At 47.3% G+C, this 24,937-nt stretch overlaps 1 protein-coding gene across 1 annotated transcript in view; it reads right to left on the minus strand.

Moving 5' to 3' along the window:
* Nucleotides 1-24,937, minus strand: part of LOC130300286 (uncharacterized) — a 101,150-nt gene that overhangs the window by 18,966 nt on the left and 57,247 nt on the right. The window contains 4 exon segments of the mRNA XM_056551534.1: nt 22,993-23,008; nt 23,353-23,813; nt 23,925-24,341; nt 24,399-24,893. Of these exon segments, the coding sequence (XP_056407509.1) occupies nt 22,993-23,008; nt 23,353-23,813; nt 23,925-24,341; nt 24,399-24,893 (1,389 nt within the window).

Consider the following 24,937-nt stretch of genomic DNA (forward strand, 5'->3'; position numbering starts at 1 on the left):
TGCCCTGCTGAACCTGGTCTAGGGTAATTCCTCAGTAGGCGAGTACGCCATCCAATTCCGTACTCTCGCCTCCGAATTATCCTGGAATAACGAGGCCCTCTGCGCGACCTACAAAAAAGGCCTATCCAGTAACATCAAAGATGTGCTGGCCGCACGAGAAATTCCTGTCAACCTGCATGAACTTATTCATTTGGCCACCCGCATTGACAAGCGTTTTTCCGAAAGACGACAAGAGCTCCGCCAGGATATGGACTTTGTTCGCACTAGGCGGTTTCTCTCCCCGGCTCCTCTCTTCTCTGGTCCGCTGCAATCTGTTTCTGTGCCTTCCGCCGTGGAGGCTATGCAAGTAGACCGGTCTCGTCTGACACCTCAAGAGAGGACACGCCGCTGCAATGAGAACCTATGCCTGTACTGGTCCAGTACCGAACATTTCTTGAAGGATTGTCCTATCCGACCTCCACGTCAGGAAAGACGCACAACGATTCCGCACAAAGGTGAGACAGCTCTAGGTGTGAACTCTGCTTCTCCACGTCTTACTGTGCCTGTGCGGATTTCTTCTTCTAACTTCTCCTTCTCAGCTGTGGCCTTCTTGGATTCCGGATCTGCAGGAAATTTTATTTTGGCTTCTTTCGTTAACAGGTTCAACATCCCAGTGACCAGTCTCGCCAGACCTCTCTACATCGCATCAGTTAATGGTGAAAGATTGGATTGTACTGTGCGTTACCGCACAGAACCCCTCTTAATGTGCATTGGACCCCATCACGAAAAGATTGAATTTCTGGTACTTTCTAACTGCACCTCTGAAATTCTTCTCGGACTACCTTGGTTTCAACGCCATTCCCCTACCCTTGACTGGACTACCGGGGAAATCAAGAATTGGGGTACTTCTTGCTACAAAAAATGCTTTATGTCGGCTCCCAGTCCTGCCAGTCAAACCCCTATAGCTCCTCCGATACCAGGTCTCCCCAAGGCCTATCTGGACTATGCTGATGTTTTTTTGCAAAAAACAAGCAGAGACTTTGCCTCCTCACAGGCCTTATGACTGTCCTATTGATCTCCTCCCTGGTTCTACTCCACCCCGGGGTAGAATCTATCCTCTGTCTGCTCCGGAAACACAAGCCATGACGGAGTACATCCAAGAAAATATAAAAAGGGGATTTATCCGCAAGTCTTCCTCCCCTGCCGGAGCAGGGTTCTTCTTTGTCTCCAAAAAGGACGGTTCTTTACGACCATGCGTTGATTACCGCGGTCTTAATAAAATCACTATAAAAAAAACGCTATCCCCTGCCTCTTATCTCGGAACTCTTTGACCGCCTACATGGCGCCAACATCTTTACCAAATTGGATTTAAGAGGTGCATATAATCTCATCCGCATCAGGGAAGGGGACAAGTGGAAGACCGCGTTTAACACCAGAGACGGACACTTTGAATATCTGGTTATGCCCTTTGGGCTTTGCAACGACCCTGCCGTCTTCCAGGACTTTGTAAATGAAATTTTTTGTGATTTATTATATACCTGTGTTGTGGTCTACTTGGACGATATTTAGATTTTCTCTTCTAACCTAGAAGAACACCGCCGTCATGTCCGCATGGTTCTTCAGAGACCCCGGGACAATCAGTTATATGCCAAGATGGAGAAATGTCTCTTTGAATGCCAATCTCTTCCCTTCCTAGGATATTTAGTCTCTGGCCAGGGACTTCAAATGGACCCGGACAAACTGTCAGTCGTGTTGGATTGGCCACGCCCCTCCGGACTCCGAGCTATCCAACGTTTCTTGGGGTTTGCCAATTACTACAGACAATTTATTCCACATTTTTCCACCATTGTGGCCCCAATTGTGGCCCTAACCAAGAAAAACGCCAACCCCAAGTCCTGGTCTCCTCAAGCGGACGAGGCGTTCAACCGTCTCAAAACTGCCTTTTCTTCTGCTCCCGTACTCTCCAGACCTGATCCATCTAAACCCTTCTCACTGGAGGTAGACGCCTCCTCGGTAGGAGCCGGAGCTGTACTCCTACAGAAAAACTCTTCCGGACATGGCGTTACTAGTGGTTTCTTTTCTAGGACCTTCTCTCCGGCGGAGAAAAATTACTCCATTGGTGATCGAGAACTACTGGCCATAAAACGGCTGAACCCTCGCCAGGCTAGGTGGTCGTTGTTTTTTGCCCGTTTTAACTTTGAGATTCATTTTCGCCCCTCTGACAAGAACATCAGGGCTGACGCCCTCTCTCGTTCCTCGGATGCCTCTGAAATGGAAGCCTCCCTGCAACACATTATTCCTCCTGACTGTCTGATCTCTGCTTCCCCAGCTTCCATCAGACAAACTTCTCCTGGAAAGACCTTCGTCCCTCCACGCCAGCGCCTCAGGATTCTCAGGTGGGGACACTCCTCACACCTCGCCGGCCATGCTGGCATCAAAAAGTCCATCCAGCTCATCTCTCGTTTTTATTGGTGGCCTACCCTGGAAGCAGATGTTACTGATTTTGTTCGGGCTTGTACAGTCTGTGCCCGGGACAAAACTCCTCGTCAGAAGCCTGCCGGTCTCCTTCATCCTCTGCCTGTTCCTGAGCTACCATGGTCTCAGATTGCTATGGACTTTATTACAGACCTGCCTTTATCCCATGGCAACACAGTTATTTGGGTGGTCGTTGATCGTTTCTCCAAGATGGCACATTTTATTCCACTTCCAGGTCTTCCTTCTGCGCCACAGTTGGCGAAACAATTTTTTGTGCACATTTTTCGCCTTCACGGGCTTCCTACGCATATAGTCTCGGATAGAGGCGTTCAATTTGTGTCGAAATTCTGGAGGGCCATCTGTAAATCAGCTTAAAATCAAATTAAATTTCTCGTCTTCCTATCATCCCCAATCCAATGGGCAAGTGGAGAGAGTTAATCAGGTTCTTGGTGACTATTTGCGACATTTTGTTTCCTCCCGCCAGGATGACTGGGCCGATCTTCTACCATGGGGCGAATTCTCATACAATTTCAAAGTCTCTGAGTCCTCCGCTAAATCCCCATTCTTTGTGGTGTACGGCCGTCACCCTCTTCCCCCCCTCCCCACTCCCCACTCCTTCTGGTTTGCCCGCTGTTGATGAGGTGACCCGGGACTTCTCCACCATCTGGAAAGAGACTCAAAAATCTCTCATACAGGCCTCATCCCGGATGAAGAAACATGCCGACAAAAAAAGAAGAACTCCTCCTGTCTTTTCTCCTGGAGACAAAGTGTGGCTCTCCCCCAAGTATATCCGCTTCCGTGTCCCCAGTTATAAACTGGGACCACGTTATCTTGGACCCTTTAAAATCAAGTGCCAAATCAACCCCGTCTCCTACAAACTCCTTCTTCCCCCTTCTCTCCGTATTGCCAATGCTTTTCATGTCTCTCTACTTAAACCGCTTATTCTTAACCGCTTCTCTCCTAAGGTTGTTGCTCCTACTCCTGTCTCCGGGTCCTCAGATGTCTTCTCGGTTAAAGAAATTCTTGCATCCAAGACGGTCAGAGGTAAAAAAAAAATTCTTGTAGATTGGGAGAATTGCGGTCCGGAGGAGAGGTCATGGGAACCCAAGGATAACATCCTTGACAAGGACCTTATCTACAAATTTTCAGGTTCTAAAAAGAGGGGGAGACCCAAGGGGGGGGGGGGGGTACTGTTACGCCGAGCGCTCCGGGTCCCCGCTCCTCCCCGGAGCGCTCACAGCGTTCTCCTGTTCACAGCGCCCCGGTCAGACCCGCTGACCGGGTGCGCTGCGATAATGTCCCCAGCCGGGATGCGATTCGCGATGCGGGACGCACCCGCTCACGGTGCGCATCCCGACCCACTTACCAGACTCGTTCCCCGCCTGTGCTGTCCCGGCGCGTGCGGCCCCGCTCCCTAGGGTGCGCGCGCCGGCTCTTTGCGATTTAAAGGGCCAGTGCGCCACTGATTGCCGCATGGTTTTAATTAGTGTGTTCACCTGTGCACTTCCCTATATTACATCACTTCCCCTTCACTTCCTTGCCGGATCTTGTTGCCATTGTGCCTGTGAAAGCGTTCCTTGTGTATCCCAAGCCAGTATTCCAGACCTCTTGCCGTTGCCCCTGACTACGATACTTGCTGCCTGCCCTGACCTTCTGCTACGTCCGACCTTGCTCTTGTCTAATCCCTTGTACCGCGCCTATCTCAGCAGTCAGAGAGGTTGAGCCGTTGCCAGTGGATACGACCTGGTTGCTACCGCCGCTGCTAGACCATCCCGCTTTGCGGCGGGCTCTGGTGAAAACCAGTAGCAACTTAGAACCGGTCCACCGACACGGTCCACGCCAATCCCTCTCTGACACAGAGGATCCACCTCATGCCTGCCGAATCCTGACACTTGCGTTAGGCAATGATTTAATTTTTACCGATTGGGTCGGTGGAGTATCTCCCCTGTAATCTTTCTGACCATTCACCTTTACTTGTACGTCTTACATTTGCCTCACACCCTGGGATGCGGGGTTCCCTGTGGAGTCTGAATCCCTTTTGGCTTCAGGTCTCCTCAGTGGGCCGTACGCTTCCATCCGATATTGCCATTTCTTAAGAAATTCTTGAGATCAATGCGGGGACTGCCTAGTTGGGTACTGTTTGGGACTCTTTAAAAGCATATGTACGGGGCATTCTTATTAGGGATATTACTACCTGCAAATCCAAGAATAGGGCGATTCAAATCTCATTGCAGCAACAGGTGCTCTTGGCAGAAGGCCAGTTCCTTGGGGGCCCTTCTGATCTGAATAGAAGTAGTAGGAAGTACTTGCAGGCATTATTGGACTCCCATTTGTTCTTTCAACAGCAGTGCTACTTTGAGAGGGGTGAGAGCACTGGCCACCAATTGGCTCGTACTGTTAGGGCTCAGTAGGGTTCCACCTGTTTTCCTTGTCTCTGCGACGGTTCCGGGAGGCTATTCTGGATGTTTTGGTGTCCTTTTACGAGCAGACATATTCTTCTAAATTGACGCATGATTCTGCCAATTTGTTTCTGGCATCCCACTTCCGGCATTGTCACAGACTCAAAGAGAAATTTTAGAATAATTGGAAGGTGCATTGGGGGTCTTACCCTCTGAGAAATCACCGGGAGTTGACGAAATCTCTAATGAATATCTTAAACAATTTCAGGAAGGTTTACTGACCAGGTTGCTAGAGGTTATGCGGGCGGCGGTGGAGTTGGGGCCTGCCGGGGTCTATGTTAGAAGTTTTATAGTGCTGCTGTTGAAGCCCGGTAAGGACCCGCACTCTGCGGGCTCTTACAGACCAATTTCCCTGTTGTGTTCTGATGTGAAACTGTTAGAAAAGGTCTTAGCCAACCGTCTCTTGGGGGTTTATTACTACCTTAATCCATGGGGACCAGATGGGATTTATGGCCGGGAAATCAACAGCTGACAATATTAGGAGGCTCTATTTAAATTTGCAGTTGCAGCCTGAGAATGCTGCTTGTAGGGCCGTGCTTTCACAGCCTCTGACAGTGTGGAGTGGAATTTTCTTTGTAGTGTGATGTGGCGCATGGGGCCTGTGTTTTTAAAATGGGTCATTTGCTCAACTGCAGGAGGACTTTAATTTACCACATTCCTTTTTCTACCGTTACCAGCAGTTATGACATGCTCTGGATGCGCAGTCTCGGGCCTGTGACTTGACTGTCGGCTCATCTGTGGTGGTGAACAATTTGTTCACCCAGGTTTCCACTAAGGGAGTGATATCGGCACTGTATAGGGAATTGCTATAGTAGAGCTGTATATGTGTAATGTACATGTAGCTGAGCTGTATGTGTACACAGTAGAGCTGTATATGTGTAATGTACATGTAGCTGAGCTGTATGTGTACACAGTAGAGCTGTATATGTGTAATGTACATGTAGCTGAGCTGTATGTGTACACAGTAGAGCTGTATATGTGTAATGTACATGTAGCTGTGCTGTATGTGTACACAGTAGAGCTGTATATGTGTAATGTACATGTAGCTGAGCTGTATGTGTACACAGTAGAGCTGTATATGTGTAATGTACATGTAGCTGAGCTGTATGTGTACACAGTAGAGCTGTATATGTGTAATGTACATGTAGCTGAACTGTATAATGTCCCAGCAGTGTCACCTCTCCAGTCATCACCAGACCCCTCCATTACTGTATAATGTCCCAGCATTCCCAGCAGTGTCACCTCTCCAGTCATCACCAGACCCCTCCATTACTGTATAATGTCCCAGCAGTGTCACCTCTCCAGTCATCACCAGACCCCTCCATTACTGTATAATGTCCCAGCAGTGTCACCTCTCCAGTCATCACCAGACCCCTCCATTACTGTATAATGTCCCAGCAGTGTCACCTCTCCAGTCATCACCAGATCCCTCCATTACTGTATGATGTCCCAGCACTGATCATCGCCGGTTCAATGGTTCTTTGTATATATAAACACACATACAAATATATCAACATACCTGTACAGGAGCAGTATAACGTCTAACTCATATAACCATTCCTCCTCATATAACCATTCCCTCTCATATAACCATTCCTCTCATATAACCATTCCCCTCATATAACCATTCCTCCTCATATAACCATTCCTCCTCATATAACCATTCCTCTCATATAACCATTCCTCCTCATATAACCATTCCTCCTCATATAACCATTCCTCCTCATATAACCATTCCTCCTCATATAACCATTCCTCCTCATATAACCATTCCTCCTCATATAACCATTCCTCCTCATATAACCATTCCTCCTCATATAACCATTCCTCCTCATATAACCATTCCTCCTCATATAACCATTCCTCCTCATATAACCATTCCCCTCATATAACCATTCCCCTCATATAACCATTCCTCCTCATATAACCATTCCTCCTCATATAACCATTCCTCCTCATATAACCATTCCTCCTCATATAACCATTCTCCTCATATAACCATTCCCCTCATATAACCATTCCCCTCATATAACCATTCCTCCTCATATAACCATTCCTCCTCATATAACCATTCCTCCTCATATAACCATTCCTCCTCATATAACCATTCCCCTCATATAACCATTCCCCTCATATAACCATTCCCCTCATATAACCATTCCTCCTCATATAACCATTCCTCCTCATATAACCATTCCCCTCATATAACCATTCCTCCTCATATAACCATTCCCCTCATATAACCATTCCCCTCATATAACCATTCCCCTCATATAACCATTCCCCCTCATATAACCATTCCCCTCATATAACCATTCCCCTCATATAACCATTCCCCTCATATAACCATTCCCCTCATATAACCATTCCCCTCATATAACCATTCCTCCTCATATAACCATTCCCCTCATATAACCATTCCTCCTCATATAACCATTCCTCCTCATATAACCATTCCCCCTCATATAACCATTCCCCCTCATATAACCATTCCCCCTCATATAACCATTCCTCCTCATATAACCATTCCCCCTCATATAACCATTCCCCCTCATATAACCATTCCCCCTCATATAACCATTCCCCTCATATAACCATTCCCCTCATATAACCATTCCTCCTCATATAACCATTCCTCCTCATATAACCATTCCTCCTCATATAACCATTCCTCCTCATATAACCATTCCTCCTCATATAACCATTCCTCCTCATATAACCATTCCTCCTCATATAACCATTCCTCCTCATATAACCATTCTCCTCATATAACCATTCCCCTCATATAACCATTCCTCCTCATATAACCATTCCCCTCATATAACCATTCCCCTCATATAACCATTCCCCTCATATAACCATTCCCCCCATATAACCATTCCCCTCATATAACCATTCCTCCTCATATAACCATTCCTCCTCATATAACCATTCCTCCTCATATAACCATTCCCCTCATATAACCATTCCTCCTCATATAACCATTCCCCTCATATAACCATTCCCCTCATATAACCATTCCTCCTCATATAACCATTCCTCCTCATATAACCATTCCTCCTCATATAACCATTCCCCTCATATAACCATTCCCCTCATATAACCATTCCTCCTCATATAACCATTCCCCTCATATAACCATTCCTCCTCATATAACCATTCCCCTCATATAACCATTCCCCTCATATAACCATTCCCCTCATATAACCATTCCTCCTCATATAACCATTCCCCTCATATAACCATTCCTCCTCATATAACCATTCCCCTCATATAACCATTCCTCTCATATAACCATTCCTCTCATATAACCATTCCTCCTCATATAACCATTCCTCCTCATATAACCATTCCCCTCATATAACCATTCCTCCTCATATAACCATTCCCCTCATATAACCATTCCTCCTCATATAACCATTCCTCCTCATATAACCATTCCCCTCATATAACCATTCCTCCTCATATAACCATTCCTCCTCATATAACCATTCCTCTCATATAACCATTCCTCCTCATATAACCATTCCTCTCATATAACCATTCCTCTCATATAACCATTCCTCTCATATAACCATTCCTCTCATATAACCATTCCTCTCATATAACTATATACACACATACAAATAGACAGCTGTGAACATACCTGTACAGGAGCCGTGTCCTTACAGGACCTGCGATGATGTCACCGTCATGTGATCAGTCACATGGAGGAGGAGGAGTCACATGATCAGGGGCTGCTGCTCTAGGCTCATCTGCTCAGTGTATGCAGGACTCTGCTGTGCTGGTTGTGATCGCTGCTGGATGAGCTGAAGTTATGTGTATGCAGCAGAGCTATGTGTGTGTGTGATGTGCGTGGTGCAGAGCTGTGTATGTGTGATGTGCGTGGTGCAGAGCTGTGTATGTGTGTGTTATATATGTCTGCAGCAGAGCTGTGTGTAATGTGCATGTAGCTGAGCTGTATGTGTACACAGTAGAGCTGTATATGTGTAATGTGCATGTAGCTGAGCTGTATGTGTACACAGTAGAGCTGTATATGTGTAATGTACATGTAGCTGAGCTGTATGTGTACACAGTAGAGCTGTATATGTGTAATGTACATGTAGCTGAGCTGTATGTGTACACAGTAGAGCTGTATATGTGTAATGTGCATGTAGCTGAGCTGTATGTGTACACAGTAGAGCTGTATATGTGTAATGTACATGTAGCTGAGCTGTATGTGTACACAGTAGAGCTGTATATGTGTAATGTGCATGTAGCTGAGCTGTATGTGTACACAGTAGAGCTGTATATGTGTAATGTACATGTAGCGGAGCTGTATGTGTACACAGTAGAGCTGTATATGTGTAATGTACATGTAGCTGAGCTGTATGTGTACACAGTAGAGCTGTGTGTAATGTGCATGTAGCTGAGCTGTATGTGTACACAGTAGAGCTGTATATGTGTAATGTACATGTAGCTGAGCTGTATGTGTACACAGTAGAGCTGTATATGTGTAATGTACATGTAGCTGAGCTGTATGTGTACACAGTAGAGCTGTATATGTGTAATGTGCATGTAGCTGAGCTGTATGTGTACACAGTAGAGCTGTATATGTGTAATGTGCATGTAGCTGAGCTGTATGTGTACACAGTAGAGCTGTATATGTGTAATGTACATGTAGCTGAGCTGTATGTGTACACAGTAGAGCTGTATATGTGTAATGTACATGTAGCTGAGCTGTATGTGTACACAGTAGAGCTGTATATGTGTAATGTACATGTAGCTGAGCTGTATGTGTACACAGTAGAGCTGTATGTGTAATGTACATGTAGCTGAGCTGTATGTGTACACAGTAGAGCTGTATATGTGTAATGTACATGTAGCTGAGCTGTATGTGTACACAGTAGAGCTGTATATGTGTAATGTACATGTAGCTGAGCTGTATGTGTACACAGTAGAGCTGTATATGTGTAATGTACATGTAGCTGAGCTGTATGTGTACACAGTAGAGCTGTATATGTGTAATGTGCATGTAGCTGAGCTGTATGTGTACACAGTAGAGCTGTATATGTGTAATGTACATGTAGCTGAGCTGTATGTGTACACAGTAGAGCTGTATATGTGTAATGTGCATGTAGCTGAGCTGTATGTGTACACAGTAGAGCTATATATGTGTAATGTACATGTAGCGGAGCTGTATGTGTACACAGTAGAGCTGTATATGTGTAATGTACATGTAGCGGAGCTGTATGTGTACACAGTAGAGCTGTATATGTGTAATGTACATGTAGCGGAGCTGTATGTGTACACAGTAGAGCTGTATATGTGTAATGTACATGTAGCTGAGCTGTATGTGTACACAGTAGAGCTGTGTGTAATGTGCATGTAGCTGAGCTGTATGTGTACACAGTAGAGCTGTATATGTGTAATGTACATGTAGCTGAGCTGTATGTGTACACAGTAGAGCTGTATATGTGTAATGTACATGTAGCTGAGCTGTATGTGTACACAGTAGAGCTGTATATGTGTAATGTGCATGTAGCTGAGCTGTATGTGTACACAGTAGAGCTGTATATGTGTAATATACATGTAGCTGAGCTGTATGTGTACACAGTAGAGCTGTATATGTGTAATGTACATGTAGCTGAGCTGTATGTGTACACAGTAGAGCTGTATGTGTAATGTACATGTAGCTGAGCTGTATGTGTACACAGTAGAGCTGTATATGTGTAATGTACATGTAGCTGAGCTGTATCTGTACACAGTAGAGCTCAGTAGCGGATCCAGGGGGGGGGCAACGGGGCAATTCCCCCCCCCCCCTCCCCCCCCCGAGATTGCTGTCCCCCGCCCTCTAGAATGGTGGAGCCGAAGCTGTAAGCTTCCGCTCCACCATTCACTAACCTAGGCAGTCTCACACGCTGTGAGTACACAGCGTGTGAGCTGCGGGGACGCGATCCTCTGCAGGCCGGCGCGATGACGTCACATCATCGCGCCGGCGCCCGGAAGTCCCGTCCCCGCGGCCAGCATACAGTAAGTAAGAAGAGTATGCTCAGGGCCCAGGGGATTTGGGATTTGGAATATGTGCCACTGTTAAGGGCACTGTATCGGAGGGGGAGGGGGATTTAAAAATTTAGGGGGGGGGGGGGGAGAGAAAGGGGAATTTTTAATGTGAGGTGCTGCAGGGCAAAGCACTGGGGGCACTATATGTTAAGAGCACATGACAGGGTGGCCCCCTGTGCTGTGCTCCTCACATATAATGCCCCCTGTGCTGTGCCCCTCACATATAATGCCCCCTGTGCTGTGCCCCTCACATATAATGTCCCCTGTGCTGTGCCCACACATATAATGCCCCCTGTGCTGTGCCCCTCACATATATTGCCCCCTGTGCTGTGCCCCACACATATAATACCCCCTGTGCTGTGCCCCACACATATGCCCCCTGTGCTGTGCCCCCCACACATATAATTTATATGTGTGGGCACAGCACAGGGGGGGGGGCATTATATGTGAGGGGCACAGCACAGGGGGCATTATGTGTGGGGCACAGCACAGGGGGCATTATATCATATAATGCCCCCTGTGCTGTGCCCCACACATATAATGCCCCCTGTGCTGTGCCCCACACACATAATGCCCCCTGTGCTGTGCCCCACACATATAATGCCCCCTGTGCTGTGCCCCTCATATATACTGCCCGTGCGGTGCCCCACACATATAATGCCCCTTGTTCTGTGCCCATCACATATAATGCCCCCTGTGCTGTGCCCCACACATATAATGCCCCCTGTGCTGTGCCCCTCACAAATAATGCCCCCATCATGCGCCCCTCATATATAATGCCCCCATCCTGTGCCCCTCATATATAATGCGCCATCATGCGCCCCTCACATATAATGCCCCCTGTCCTGTGCCCCTCACATATAATGCTTTTGTCATGTGCCCCAAACATATAATGCCCCCTGTGCTGTGCCCCTCACATATAATGCACCCTGACTGGACAGGACAGGGGGCATTATATGTGAGGGGCGCATGATGAGGGCATTATATGTGAGGGGCAAAGAACGGGGGCATTATATGTGAAGGGCACAGCACGGGGCATTATATGGGAGGGGTGCATGATGGGGGCATTATATGTGAGGGGCAAAGAACGGGGGCATTATATGTGAAGGGCACAGCACAGGGGGCATTATATGTGTGGGGCATATGACAGTAGCATTATATGTGAGGGGCACAGCATGGGGGGCATTATATGTGAGGGGCACAGCACAGGGGGCATTATATGTGAGGGGAACAGCACAGGGGACATTATATGTGAGGGGCACAGCACGGGGGGCATTATATGTGAGGGGCACAGCACAGGGGGCATTATATGTGAGGGACGCATGATGGGGCATTATATGTGAGGGGCAAAGAACGGGGAATTATATGTGAAGGGCACAGCACAGGGGGCAATATATGTTAGGGGCACAGGGCATTATTATGTGGGGGAACAGGACGGGTCATAATTATTACATGTAGGGGCACAAGATGGGGCATTATTCCTATATGTGAAGGCACAGAGTGTTCTGCATTTCAGAAGTATATTGTAGATTATGAGGAATTTCTGGGGTGGTACATTTTTTTATGGGCCACAATACATTTGGGTATTTTATTCAGAGGGTGCACTGCACAGCAAGTTATATTCAGAGAGTGCAGTGTGTGGTAGTATTAAATTTAGAGGGTACAGTGTGTGGTGGTATATTCAGAGAGTGCAGTGTGTGTTAGTATTATATACAGAGGGTACAGTGTGTGGTAGTATTCTATTCAGAGAGTGCAGTGTGTGGTAGTATTAAATTTAGAGGGTACAGTGTGTGGTAGTATATTCAGAGAGTGCAGTGTGTGGTAGTATTATATTCAGAGAGTGCAGTGTTTGGTAGTATTATATACAGAGGGTACAGTGTGTGGTAGTATTCTATTCAGAGAGTGCAGTGTGTGGTAGTATTAAATTTAGAGGGCACAGTGTGTGGTAGTATTATATTCAGAGAGTGCAGTGTGTGGTAGTATTCTATTCAGAGAGTGCAGTGTGTGGTAGTATTAAATTTAGAGGGCACAGTGTGGTAGTATTATATTCAGAGAGTGCAGTGTGTGGTAGTATTATATTCAGAGAGTGCAGTGTTTGTTAGTATTACATTTAGAGGGCCCAGTGTGTGGTAGTGTTATATTCAGAGGGCACAGTGTGTGGTAGTATTATATTTAGATGGCGCAGTGTGTGGTAGTATTATATTCAGAGGGTACGGTGTGTCGCGGTATTATATTCAGAGGGTACAGTGTGTTGTATATTCAGGAGGTACAGTGTGTCAGAATTATATTCAGAAGGTATGTGCCAGTATTATATTCGAAGAATACAGTGTTTGGCAGTATTATAATAATTATTGTTTTCATATAGAGGATCAGAATCCGCTGACATAGTGAGGAGACGTCTGGGCATCAAGTTCTGCAGGGAGAACATTTAGCTGAAACAAGTCCCGGTGGTATGTACATCTGAATTAGATAAGGAAAGACTATAGAGAAGAGGTCATCTGTAGTCACTGATATCATTGTGTATTCTCCTCACTATAGAGAAGACGTCACCTGTAGTCACTGATATCATTGTGTATTCTCCTCACTATAGAGAAGACGTCACCTGTAGTCACTGATATCATTGTGTATTCTCCTCACTATAGAGAAGACGTCACCTGTAGTCACTGATATCATTGTGTATTCTCCTCACTATAGAGAAGACGTCACCTGTAGTCACTGATATCATTCTGTATCCTCCTGTGTGTGTCCCATCAGAGCTGGAGTCACTTGTAAGTTCTGCAGTAATGATGGGTGAAACAACAACTCCCAGCATCCCCTTATCACTGCTTAGGTCATACTGGAAGCTGTAGTTTTAAATGGTAAAAACTTCTTTAGCACTTTCCCATTCTGTGGCAATTGGTATATTTGATAATTATTCTGACATGTGAACACGGCCTAAGAGTCTTAAACAAGGTTAGGACTGTATGATACATTTAATATTGTAAGTTCCGTAAGCAACACCTTATTTTCTGTCTGCCAACACAAAATACTCTAATAGTGCCCCTCCCGAGACTCGACTCTGGATCCGCCCCTGGTAGAGCTGTATATGTGTAATGTGCATGTAGCTGAGCTGTATGTGTACACAGTAGAGCTGTATATGTGTAATGTACATGTAGCTGAGCTGTATGTGTACACAGTAGAGCTGTATATGTGTAATGTACATGTAGCTGAGCTGTATGTGTACACAGTAGAGCTGTATATGTGTAATGTGCATGTAGCTGAGCTGTATGTGTACACAGTAGAGCTGTATATGTGTAATGTACATGTAGCTGAGCTGTATGTGTACACAGTAGAGCTGTATATGTGTAATGTGCATGTAGCTGAGCTGTATGTGTACACAGTAGAGCTGTATATGTGTAATGTACATGTAGCTGAGCTGTATGTGTACACAGTAGAGCTGTATATGTGTAATGTACATGTAGCTGAGCTGTATGTGTACACAGTAGAGCTGTATATGTGTAATGTGCATGTAGCTGGGCTGTATGTGTACACAGTAGAGCTGTATATGTGTAATGTACATGTAGCTGAGCTGTATGTGTACACAGAGCTGTATATGTGTAATGTGCATGTAGCTGAGCTGTATGTGTACACAGTAGAGCTGTATATGTGTAATGTACATGTAGCTGAGCTGTATGTGTACACAGTAGAGCTGTATATGTGTAATGTGCATGTAGCTGGGCTGTATGTGTACACAGTAGAGCTGTATATGTGTAATGTACATGTAGCTGAGCTGTATGTGTACACAGAGCTGTATATGTGTAATGTGCATGTAGCTGAGCTGTATGTGTACACAGTAGAGCTGTATATGTGTAATGTACATGTAGCTGAGCTGTATGTGTACACAGTAGAGCTGTATATGTATAATGTACATGTAGCTGAGCTGTATGTGTGTAATGTACATGTAGCTGAGCTGTATGTGTACACAGTAGAGCTGTATATGTGTAATTTACATGTAGCTGAGCTGTATGTGTACACAGTAGAGCTGTATATGTGTAATGTACATGTAGCTGAGCTGTATGTGTACACAGTAGAGCTGTATATGTGTAATGTACATGTAGCTGAGCTGTATGTGTGTAATGTACATGTAGCTGAGCTGTATGTGTACACAGTAGAGCTGTATTTGTGTAATGTACATGTAGCTGAGCTGTATGTGTACACAGTAGAGCTGTATATGTGTAATGTACATGTAGCTGAGCTGTATGTGTACACAGTAGAGCTGTATATGTGTAATGTAGCTGAGCTGTATGTGTACACAGTAGGGCTGTATATGTGTAATGTGCATGTAGCTGGGCTGTATGTGTACACAGTAGAGCTGTATATGTGTAATGTACATGTAGCTGAGCTGTATGTGTACACAGAGCTGTATATGTGTAATGTGCATGTAGCTGAGCTGTATGTGTACACAGTAGAGCTGTATATGTGTAATGTACATGTAGCTGAGCTGTATGTGTACACAGTAGAGCTGTATATGTGTAATGTACATGTAGCTGAGCTGTATGTGTACACAGTAGAGCTGTATATGTGTAATGTACATGTAGCTGAGCTGTATGTGTGTAATGTACATGTAGCTGAGCTGTATGTGTACACAGTAGAGCTGTATATGTGTAATGTACATGTAGCTGAGCTGTATGTGTACACAGTAGAGCTGTATATGTGTAATGTACATGTAGCTGAGCTGTATGTGTACACAGTAGAGCTGTATATGTGTAATGTACATGTAGCTGAGCTGTATGTGTACACAGTAGAGCTGTATTTGTGTAATGTACATGTAGCTGAGCTGTATGTGTACACAGTAGAGCTGTATATGTGTAATGTACATGTAGCTGAGCTGTATGTGTACACAGTAGAGCTGTATATGTGTAATGTAGCTGAGCTGTATGTGTACACAGTAGAGCTGTATATGTGTAATGTGCATGTAGCTGGGCTGTATGTGTACACAGTAGTGCTGTATAGGTGTAATGTACATGTAGCTGAGCTGTATGTGTACACAGTAGAGCTGTATATGTGTAATGTACATATAGCTGAGCTGTATGTGTGGTGAGCTGGGTGAGGCAATGGTGTAGCAGGGTCTGGTGGTATTAAGGCTTGATTTGTCGTGACACCAGGGTGCGGTTGTTTTGTATAGAAGGCCCTGTCGACAACCATTCCACAAACGGCAGGATAATAAACGGAATATCCACAGCAGAATTTATGAGATAACTGGAACGTTTACTGAACTTCTTATGCAAACAGTCTTTATAAATATACAGTTTCTCTCTAGGTAACCGGAATACAGGTTTCTCACAGTCTTTGCTGGGACTAGTAGTCTTTAGCTTTTAAGCAGGCCACTGTGCTACTAATTATAGGATTTGAGTTGAATAGTAGTCACAAAGGATTTGTAGATAGAGCTTTATAACTTACAGTTTCTCTATCGGCTCCATTGGGGGACACAGACCGTGGGTGTATGCTGCTGTTTCTAGGTGTGACACTATGGTAATAAAAAAGTCAGCTCCTCCCAGCAGATATACCCGCCTTCAGGTCCTGAGCTAGTCAGTTTAAGCTTAGTGTCTGAAGGAGGTGGACATGGACTGGATTCTCCAGTCCAGGTCTTCTGTTTTTTATTTTCCTAGTATAGGGACGTGTTAGTTTTTTATTCCCTTTCTTTTCCGTTTTTAGGTGGGGACTCAGGAACTGCGGTTCACTGTTTCCCCATTGCGAGTAAGGGGGCACAGACATTGCGTATATGCACTGTTAACCCCCCCTCGCCTACGGTCAGCGCCTGGGTGGTACCTCACGGGTCCGGGTCCCCCTATGTCTCTGCTCGCCTCGCTTGCGCATAGCAGCTAGGTGTGATGCAGGGACCATAAGCTGGCTGAAGACTTCACTGAAGACTCCATTAGATAAGTTATTCTGACTGAGGTAAGTTCCTTCCCCCCCTTATTTTTCCATAGGTACGGACATAGGTTTTGGCCCACCCTCAGTTTTATGGGGCTGCATTTTACAGGGGCTGCATCTTGTTATTGGGGGAGCAGTGGCACCTAAGGGGGCATATAATATAGGGCACTTTACTTTTGGGGGCACTTTATTTTATTATGTGTGTGTGCTTGGTGCAACTACTTCAGCGCCTTATATGCGGCTGTCTGCCGCGGCGCTGTTCGGGCCGGGCGCTTCCAGCCCCGGCTTACTTTCGCTTTACTTCAGCACCTAATCCGCGGCTTACAGCTGCGGCGCCGCTTCGAGCCGGGCGCTTCTGCGCCGGCTTACTTACACTTTCGTCGGCCGGCGTTTAGGCCGCCCGCTCCATTCCCCCGAGCGCTATGCGGACTGGACGTGGCGCTCGGGACAAGGAGCGGGCGCCATGACAGTCCTTCTCGGTAGGTCTTAACTCCGCCCACAGGGCTTGGAACTTCCAGGGGCCCGAGGCAGCCTCCAATAAGCGCCGTGGGCGTGATTTTCACTATGTGGGGCCTGTTACTGGGTGCCTTACTTCGGGCACGCTCCTCCCTTTCTATTGGCTGGTCTTTTTTATCTGCTCACTGCAGCTGACAGGACACAGACCAGGGTGAGAAGGCTAGTCTCTATCTATCTCTTTTTCCACCATAATGTCCGCTCCCAGAGCTGTTCCTCCCTCTAGTCAGAAACATGGAACATCAGTGACTTATTATTTTTGTAAGCACTGTGACACCAAGATGTCCAGCTCTGTTGAGCCCACTAGCCCTGCCTGCTCCACTGCTCCCCCAGACACCCTTGTACCCCCTGATGCCCTTTCGGTCCCGGTGGGTTCAGCCGCTCCACCACCCTGGGTTTCTCCCTGACCCAGTATATGGCTGACTTGACCCAAGTCTCCCGATTGGTGGCTGAGGCCTCCCGGGTAGTGGTGTCCGCCCTGAAGGGGTCTTCCCTGTGCAGGACCTCTGAGAGGGCCTGCTCCTAGTCTCCTCATGCTTCACGCTCTCACAACCGTACTAGGGGTGCCTCGTCTGACTCTTCCATTGAGTCTTCAGATGGACGTGGGCGTTCCCTTCATGGGTCCTGCCCCCCTGTCATCTGGGCAGAGCTGCGTACCCGGTCAGGGTCGCCCCCCTCCAGGACTACCTCTACTCATTCACTTCCCCTGGTGAACTGGTGGACGAGGCGTCCGAAACGGCATTTGACTCAGAGGACCGCTCGGACTCAATTGCAACGGTGAACTCATTGGTGACAGCCATAAGAGACACCTTTCACCTAGAGGACCCAGGATCTTCAGATGTCTATCCAGAAGTATCCTTTCATCGTGCTAAGCCAGCACCTCAAAGGTTCAGCTCTCACGCTGACTTTGACTACATTCTGGAATCTGCATGGCAACATCCAGACAAGAGGTTCCCGGGAATCAAGACAATCCAAGAACGTTATCCATTTGTCAAGGACTTTGTCACTAAGGTGGTTTCCCCTCCCTCAGTGGATCCACCAATCTCCCGAATCTCTAGGGCGACTACACTGCCTCTGGCAGATGCCGCTGCCTTCAAGGATCCCACGGACAAGAAGGTAGAATCCTTAGCGAAGTTTGCTTCTGAAGCAGCTGGCTCTTCTCTTCTTCGCCTCGACATGGGTGTCCAAGGCCCTGTCGGAGTGGTGCCAAAAGCTCCATCAGGATTTCTTAGCGGGATCCCCCCCAGAGGTTCTATCTGCTCTGGCTCTCCAATGCTCTAAAGCTGGGGACTTTCTGTGCGCAGCTCCCACGTAGTCAGACGGTTGTTCTGCCTTTGCTGTGGGTCACCTAGCGGCTCTCCGCCGCTTTATGTGGCTTAAAGCTTGGAATGCGGATGCCGCTTCCAAAAGGTCTCTCATTGAACTTCCCTTTACGTCTTTTTGCTGAACGCCTCGATGAGATTATCTCCAAGGCAACGGGAGGTAAGAGTTCCTTCTTACCTCAAAATAAGGCTCGCCCTATTTCCCGGACCTCTGGTTCCAGCTTAGGGTCCAGGCAGGTGCCCTCGCGGTACAAGAAGGCTCCCTCGTGCTGGGCACGCTCGGCTTGGAAGTCGGACTCCAACCGGTCCAGCTGTTTTGCGCCCAAATCGGGCAACCGGAAGTGAGGCCCCCACCCGCGGTTTCTTCGGGTGGGAGGTTTTCTCTTGTTTTCCGTGACATCTGGACTTCACACATTCAGGACTCTGGGGTCAGGGATGTGGTGTCCAACGGTTACTGAATCGAATTCGCCTCCCTTCCGAGGGATCACGTTTTTTGATCCCTGGCCCCCCGGTCTCCTCCTCTGGCGAAGCAATTTAGAGTGACTCTCCAGTCTCTGCTTCTCCAGGGGGTTTTTGTCCCCCTTTCTCCAGGGGAACGTTTTCGGGGTTTCTATTCAAATTTTTTTGTAGTCCCCAAGATGGACGGTTCTGTGCGACCAATCCAACCGTCAACTTCTCATCCACCACTTCGGAATGGAATCTCTCCGTGCGGTGGTGGCGTCCCTTGAACAAGGGGAGTTCCCTTCATCGGTGGACATCAAGGATGCCTACCTCCATGTGCCAATATTTCCGGGCCATCATCGGTACCTCCGCTTGCGGTTCCGGAGGGGCACTTTCAATTCGTAGCCCTCTCTTTTGGTTTGGCCACGGCTCCTCGGGTCCTTACAAAGATCCTTACGCCAGTGTGGGTCCTGTTTGGTCGAGGGGAATCTCGGTGATATCCTATCTGGACGACCCTCTCATCAAGGCTCCAACCAGAGCCCAGACTCTGGAGAATCTGGACGTCACTCTCCACTCTCTGACTCGCTTCGGGTGGATGGTCAACCAGGACAGGTCAGTCTTCTGTCCTACCCAGTCTCTAACCTTCCTGGGACTTCGATTCAACGGCCTCTGCCCGCATTTTTCTTCCGCAGGACAAACGCCTGGCGCTCTGGTCGAGGGTCCGCTCCTTTCGGACCCAGGTATCAGTCTCCATCTGCACAGTATGGACGTCCTGGGTCGGGTGGTGGCAACTGTGGAGGCCTTACCCTTTGCCCAGTTTCATTACCCCCCCCTTCAACTGGCAATTCTCTCTCGATGGAACAGGTTTTGTTCTCCCTCGCATGGTCCGTCAGTCTCTGCTCTGGTGGCTCCGCTCCCCCCTTCTTCTCCAAGGGCGGTCATTTCTTCCCCTTCTCTGGCAGGTTGTTACAACGGTTGCCAGCCTGTCGGGCTGGGGCGGCGTGTTCAGAGATTGGATGGTCCAGGGACTCTGGTCCCCCCTGGAGATCCTTTTTCCGATAAACATATTGGAATTACGGGCGATTCTTCTTTGTCTTCTTCATTGGGAGTCCCATCTTCAATCTCGACCTGTCCGCGTTCAGTCGGACAACGCCACTGCCGTGGCGTACATAATCGACAGGGCGGCGATCGCAGCTCGGCAGCCATGGCCGAGGTGACCAAGCTTCTCACCTGGGCGGAGTGTAAAGTTCCGGACATTTCAGCGTTTCACATTCCGGGAGTGCTCAACTGGGAAGCGGACTTCCTCAGTTGGTCCTCACCCGACCCCGGCAAGTGGTCTCTTCATCCGGAGGTCTTCCTCACTCCTCTGCGACCTCTGGGGCTTCCGGACGTGGACCTCTTTGCGTTCTGGCACAATAGGAAGATCCTCCCGTTTGTGTCCAAGTTCCGGGACCTTCGCCCTAGTGATTCCTTGGGCGTGGTTCTCCCTACCTTATCTGTTCCGTTCTTTTCCGCTCCTTCCTAGGGTGCAGAGGAAGCTCAAGGCAGAGGACATCCTCGCCTTTCTGGTAGCTCCAGTTTGGCCCCGAAGGTCGTAGTACGCCGACGTAGTCAGGCTCCTGGATGACGCTCCTCTGCGCCTTCCGCTCCGCCCGGACCTACTCTCTCAGGGTCCTCTTGCCATCCCAATTTAAAGTCGCTGCATTTGTTGGCATGGCGGTTGAGACTGCGGTTTTGAGGGCCTGCGGGTTCTCTTCCCAAGTCATTCACACCATGCTCTGGGCTCGTAAGCCCTCCTCCGCACGAATTTACCACTGTACTTGGCGGTTTTATTTTTGTTGGTGTGAAGCTCAGGACTTCTCCCCGGTGACCTTCTCGGTTCCCCGTCTTCTCTCCTTTTTTTGCAGTCGGGGTTGGAACTGGGGTTGTCTCTCAGTTCCCATAAAGGTTAGGTTTCGGCCCCTGGTAATTATTTCTCATGTCCGGACCTTCATGCAAGGAGTGGCGCACGCTGTTCCTCCTTATCGGTCACCTTCTCCCCCCTTGGGACTTGAACTTGGTTCTGAGTGCCCTCCAGGGTGAACCCTTTGAGCCCCTTAGAGAGGTGCCTCTCCGCCTCCTTTCTTGGAAAGTGGTGTTTCTTGTTGCTATCACCTCCATCCGGAGGGTGTCTGAACTGGCAGTTCTTTCCTGCCGTTCTCCGTTTCTGGTGATCCACCAGGACAGGTCATTTTCCGGCCAGTTCCTTCATTTTTGCCTAGGGTGGTCTTGGCTTTTCATCTCAATGAGGACATTGTCCTCCCGTCCTTTTGTCCGGCTCCTTCTCATCCTAAGGAGCGCTTACTACAAAAGCTGGATGTAGTTTTGGGCTGTTTGGTCTTATCTCTCAATCACTTCTTCGTTTCGTCAGTGTGATTCCTTTGTCGTCCTTACGGAAGGTCGTCGCAAGAGACAACCTGCTTCCTAGGCCACCATTTCTCGGTGGATTCGGTCCGCCATTTCGGAAGCCTATCGCTGTAAGGGGAAGATTCCTCCTTTCAGGGTTGTGGCCCTTTCCACACGTTCTGTTGGGCTTCCTGGGCTCTCCAGAATAGAGCCTCGGCCTTGCAGATTTGCAAGGCGGCTACCTGGTAGTCTTTGCACACTCTCTCGAGGTTTTCCGAGTTCATACTTTCGCATCGGCTGATGCTAGTCTGGGTCGTAAAGTGTTGCAGGCGGCAGTGGATCGGCCGTCTGCCTTATTACTTATCTGCCCTCCCAAGGGACGGCTTTGGTACGTCCCACGGTCTGTGTCCCCCAATGGAGCCGATAGAGAAAAGGAGATTTTTTAACACTTACCGTAAAATCTCTTTCTCGACGGATCCATTGGGGGACACAGCTCCCGCCCTTTTTGGGTTTTTACTTTGGTTCTCTGTCCGAGGGTGTGTTCAGTTGTGTTTTTTCTTCTGGTTCTCGGACAGTTTGGGGTTTTTCTTTGACCTATTGGTCTCCTCCTATTGCTCTGGAACTTAAACTGAATAGCTCAGAGCCTGAAGGTGGGTATATCCTGCTGGGAGGAGCTGACTTTTTTTATTACCATAGTGTCCCACCTCCTAGAAACAGCAAGATACACCCACAGTCTGTGTCCCCCAATGGATCCTTCGAGAAAGAGATTTTACGGTAAGTGTTAAAAAATCTCTTTTTTAGTGGCTGCTGGTTCTTTAGGCTTTGGCCTAGTTGAGATGAATTGAGATTGGTGCTGATTGTGCTTTTTTTGTCCAGGTCCTAAGAGAGTTAATTTAGTGTCCAATGTCCATACATGCTCTAAAACTGATATACAAACAAGATTTGTTGGGAGTTGATTCACGAACAGGATAGCATTAGAACAGGATATAATGTGATCTAAGAACAAGATGATACTAGTACTTACGAACAGGTTTGTCTTAGTCCCTATTCACAAACAGGATAACTGGATAAAATGAGTATAATTTTATACCTTTGGTATCTCCATTTTACTTTAGTTTATGAGACTATGCATTTACTGACTATGCATGAAATTAAATAATATCCTAGCTATAACATCCGCCTATAGCTGAAAATTTGATTGACATATGACATTTGATCTTTGACTGACATATAGACTTTTGACTGTAAAATTTTTGACTGTTACTTGACTTGAAGTATGTATAATGACTGTAATGCTTCTACATAACATTGTAATTAATCTCACTATTACCTTTTTATTAACACATACTTGATATAATACCACACATTATTTCCATTTGTTATACACTGGTTGCAGATTGGGTTGCCTGAGGCTTTCTGCCCAATGCCTTAGCTGCTCGGGTCTATCAGTACTACACACTTACCCCTTGAAGTCTGGATCTAGATAACAATTAAGCATACTGTTACCTTACTGGATATGTGTATTTTTTAGTTAGCTACAGAAATACCTTCTGGCCAGGAAGAGCATCCAGAACACGTAAAGACAAAAGAACATATTAGTGCATGACATTTGTGCATAACAGTGGTATGGACTGAGATAAAACATTGTCACAGTCCCTAAGACTTATTTTTGTATTTGATTGTGAGATAGTTATGTACCTATTTTTTTTCCTTTTTGTGAGTATAGGTTACAAGTTATGTGTACTGAACTTTGAATGTACACTAATGAATTAAGTTCTGAATTATATATATACATTGAATGTGAATGAAGTCAGTATTGATACCTGATTGTTATGTTTCCTTGTGTCGACCTTTGAGACCGATGCAACGCCACCTCTTGGGTTTCCGGAGTGCCTTCCTCTGCTGGAACTCTTGTTGCTTCAGTCCCAGAGGGACCAGCTTGAGGTCTGGAGGCAGGAGTGGAACTTGATCCTGGACTGAGGGCATCCATGGGGATCGGTGAGGTCAGAACTTGTCTTATAGGAGGTGCCACGGGAGACAGGATCACAGCAGGCAAGGTAACCAGAGACGGCTGTGCTGGAGCTGGATAGGGCATTGCACAGAACACTGCAGGCTGGTTGGATGAGAACATCGGAATGTCCATCGACGGATGGATCCCTTCTCCTGGGACATATTCCCTCACGGGTCTAGCAGCGATAGAAGTAGGAGGAGGTTTCGGTAGATCCTCTCTGAGGCACAATTTGATCTGGTTCCGATGAACCACCTGCAGCTCAAATCCAGTCTTCTGGACTTCGTAGACGTCTCAGTCTGGGTATGGCACAGCGGTTATAGTATAAGGTTCTGTCTCCAAGATGGAATCTAACTTGTGTGTTCTGGGGAACTTCCTTTGCCAAACTCTGTCTTCCAGTTGTAACGGTTTAGCAGATGCGTGGCGGTTGTAGTCTCTCTGCTGACGTTCTTGGGCCTCGCCCATTTTCTTTCCAACAATCTCCTTAGCTTCCTGAATTCTCTTTTGATGATCAGAGACCCAGTCTTGTGAAAAATTGTTGAAGGGTGCTTGTAACCCAAATGATCTGTCCTTGGGAAGTTGCCCATGTCGTCCCATCATTAGGAAGAAGGGAGCGTACCCTGTGGAGCTGTGGATGGTATTGTTGTTTATCTCCAACAGTTCTGACAATAGCTGGGGCCACTCTTCGTGCTTGGATACTGACGCTGCTCGCAGCATGTGTATGAAGATCTGGTTGATGCATTCACACAATCCATTCCCCTGGGGATGGTAGGCTGTAGTCCGGAGCTTCTTACAGTCGTGAAACTGGCACAATTCTTAGAAAAGTTGGGCTTCAAAGGCTGTTCCCCAGTCCGTGAGTACCGACTCCGGACATCCCAGGGTCTGGACCCAGTTGGAATAGAACATCTGCGCAGCAGTCTTCGCCGTGAGGTCCTTGACAGGCACTACCACTACCCCCTTGGAGTAGTGGTCTACCATGGTAAGGGCGTAGGTGTATCTAAACCATGTAGAGGACAACTTCACATGATCCAAGGCGACCAGGTGGTTGGGCCTTTCAGTTTGGATGGGATGAAGGGGTGCTCTCGCATCCTTGCGGAGATTCTTGGTGACGTTGCAGACAGTACATTCACCGCACCACTTTTCAATGTCTCCTCGCATCCCTATCCAGTAGAACCTCTGTCTGATGGTGGCTTTGGTTTTGTGGATCCCAAAGTGTCCCGACTGATCATGATAGGCATTTAGGACCATTACAGCATCTCTTCTAGGAATCAGTTGAAACACCTCCTTCAAATGGTCCAGATGTTCTTGATAAGTCTTGGAGTAGAAAATGACTTCGTCCAAATATAGTAACATACTCTGAAAGTTGAGATGTCCTAGGCATCATTCCATTAGGCGTTAGA

This window comes from Hyla sarda, chromosome 1 (assembly GCF_029499605.1).
Source record: "Hyla sarda isolate aHylSar1 chromosome 1, aHylSar1.hap1, whole genome shotgun sequence".
Taxonomy (NCBI): Eukaryota; Metazoa; Chordata; class Amphibia; order Anura; family Hylidae; genus Hyla; species Hyla sarda.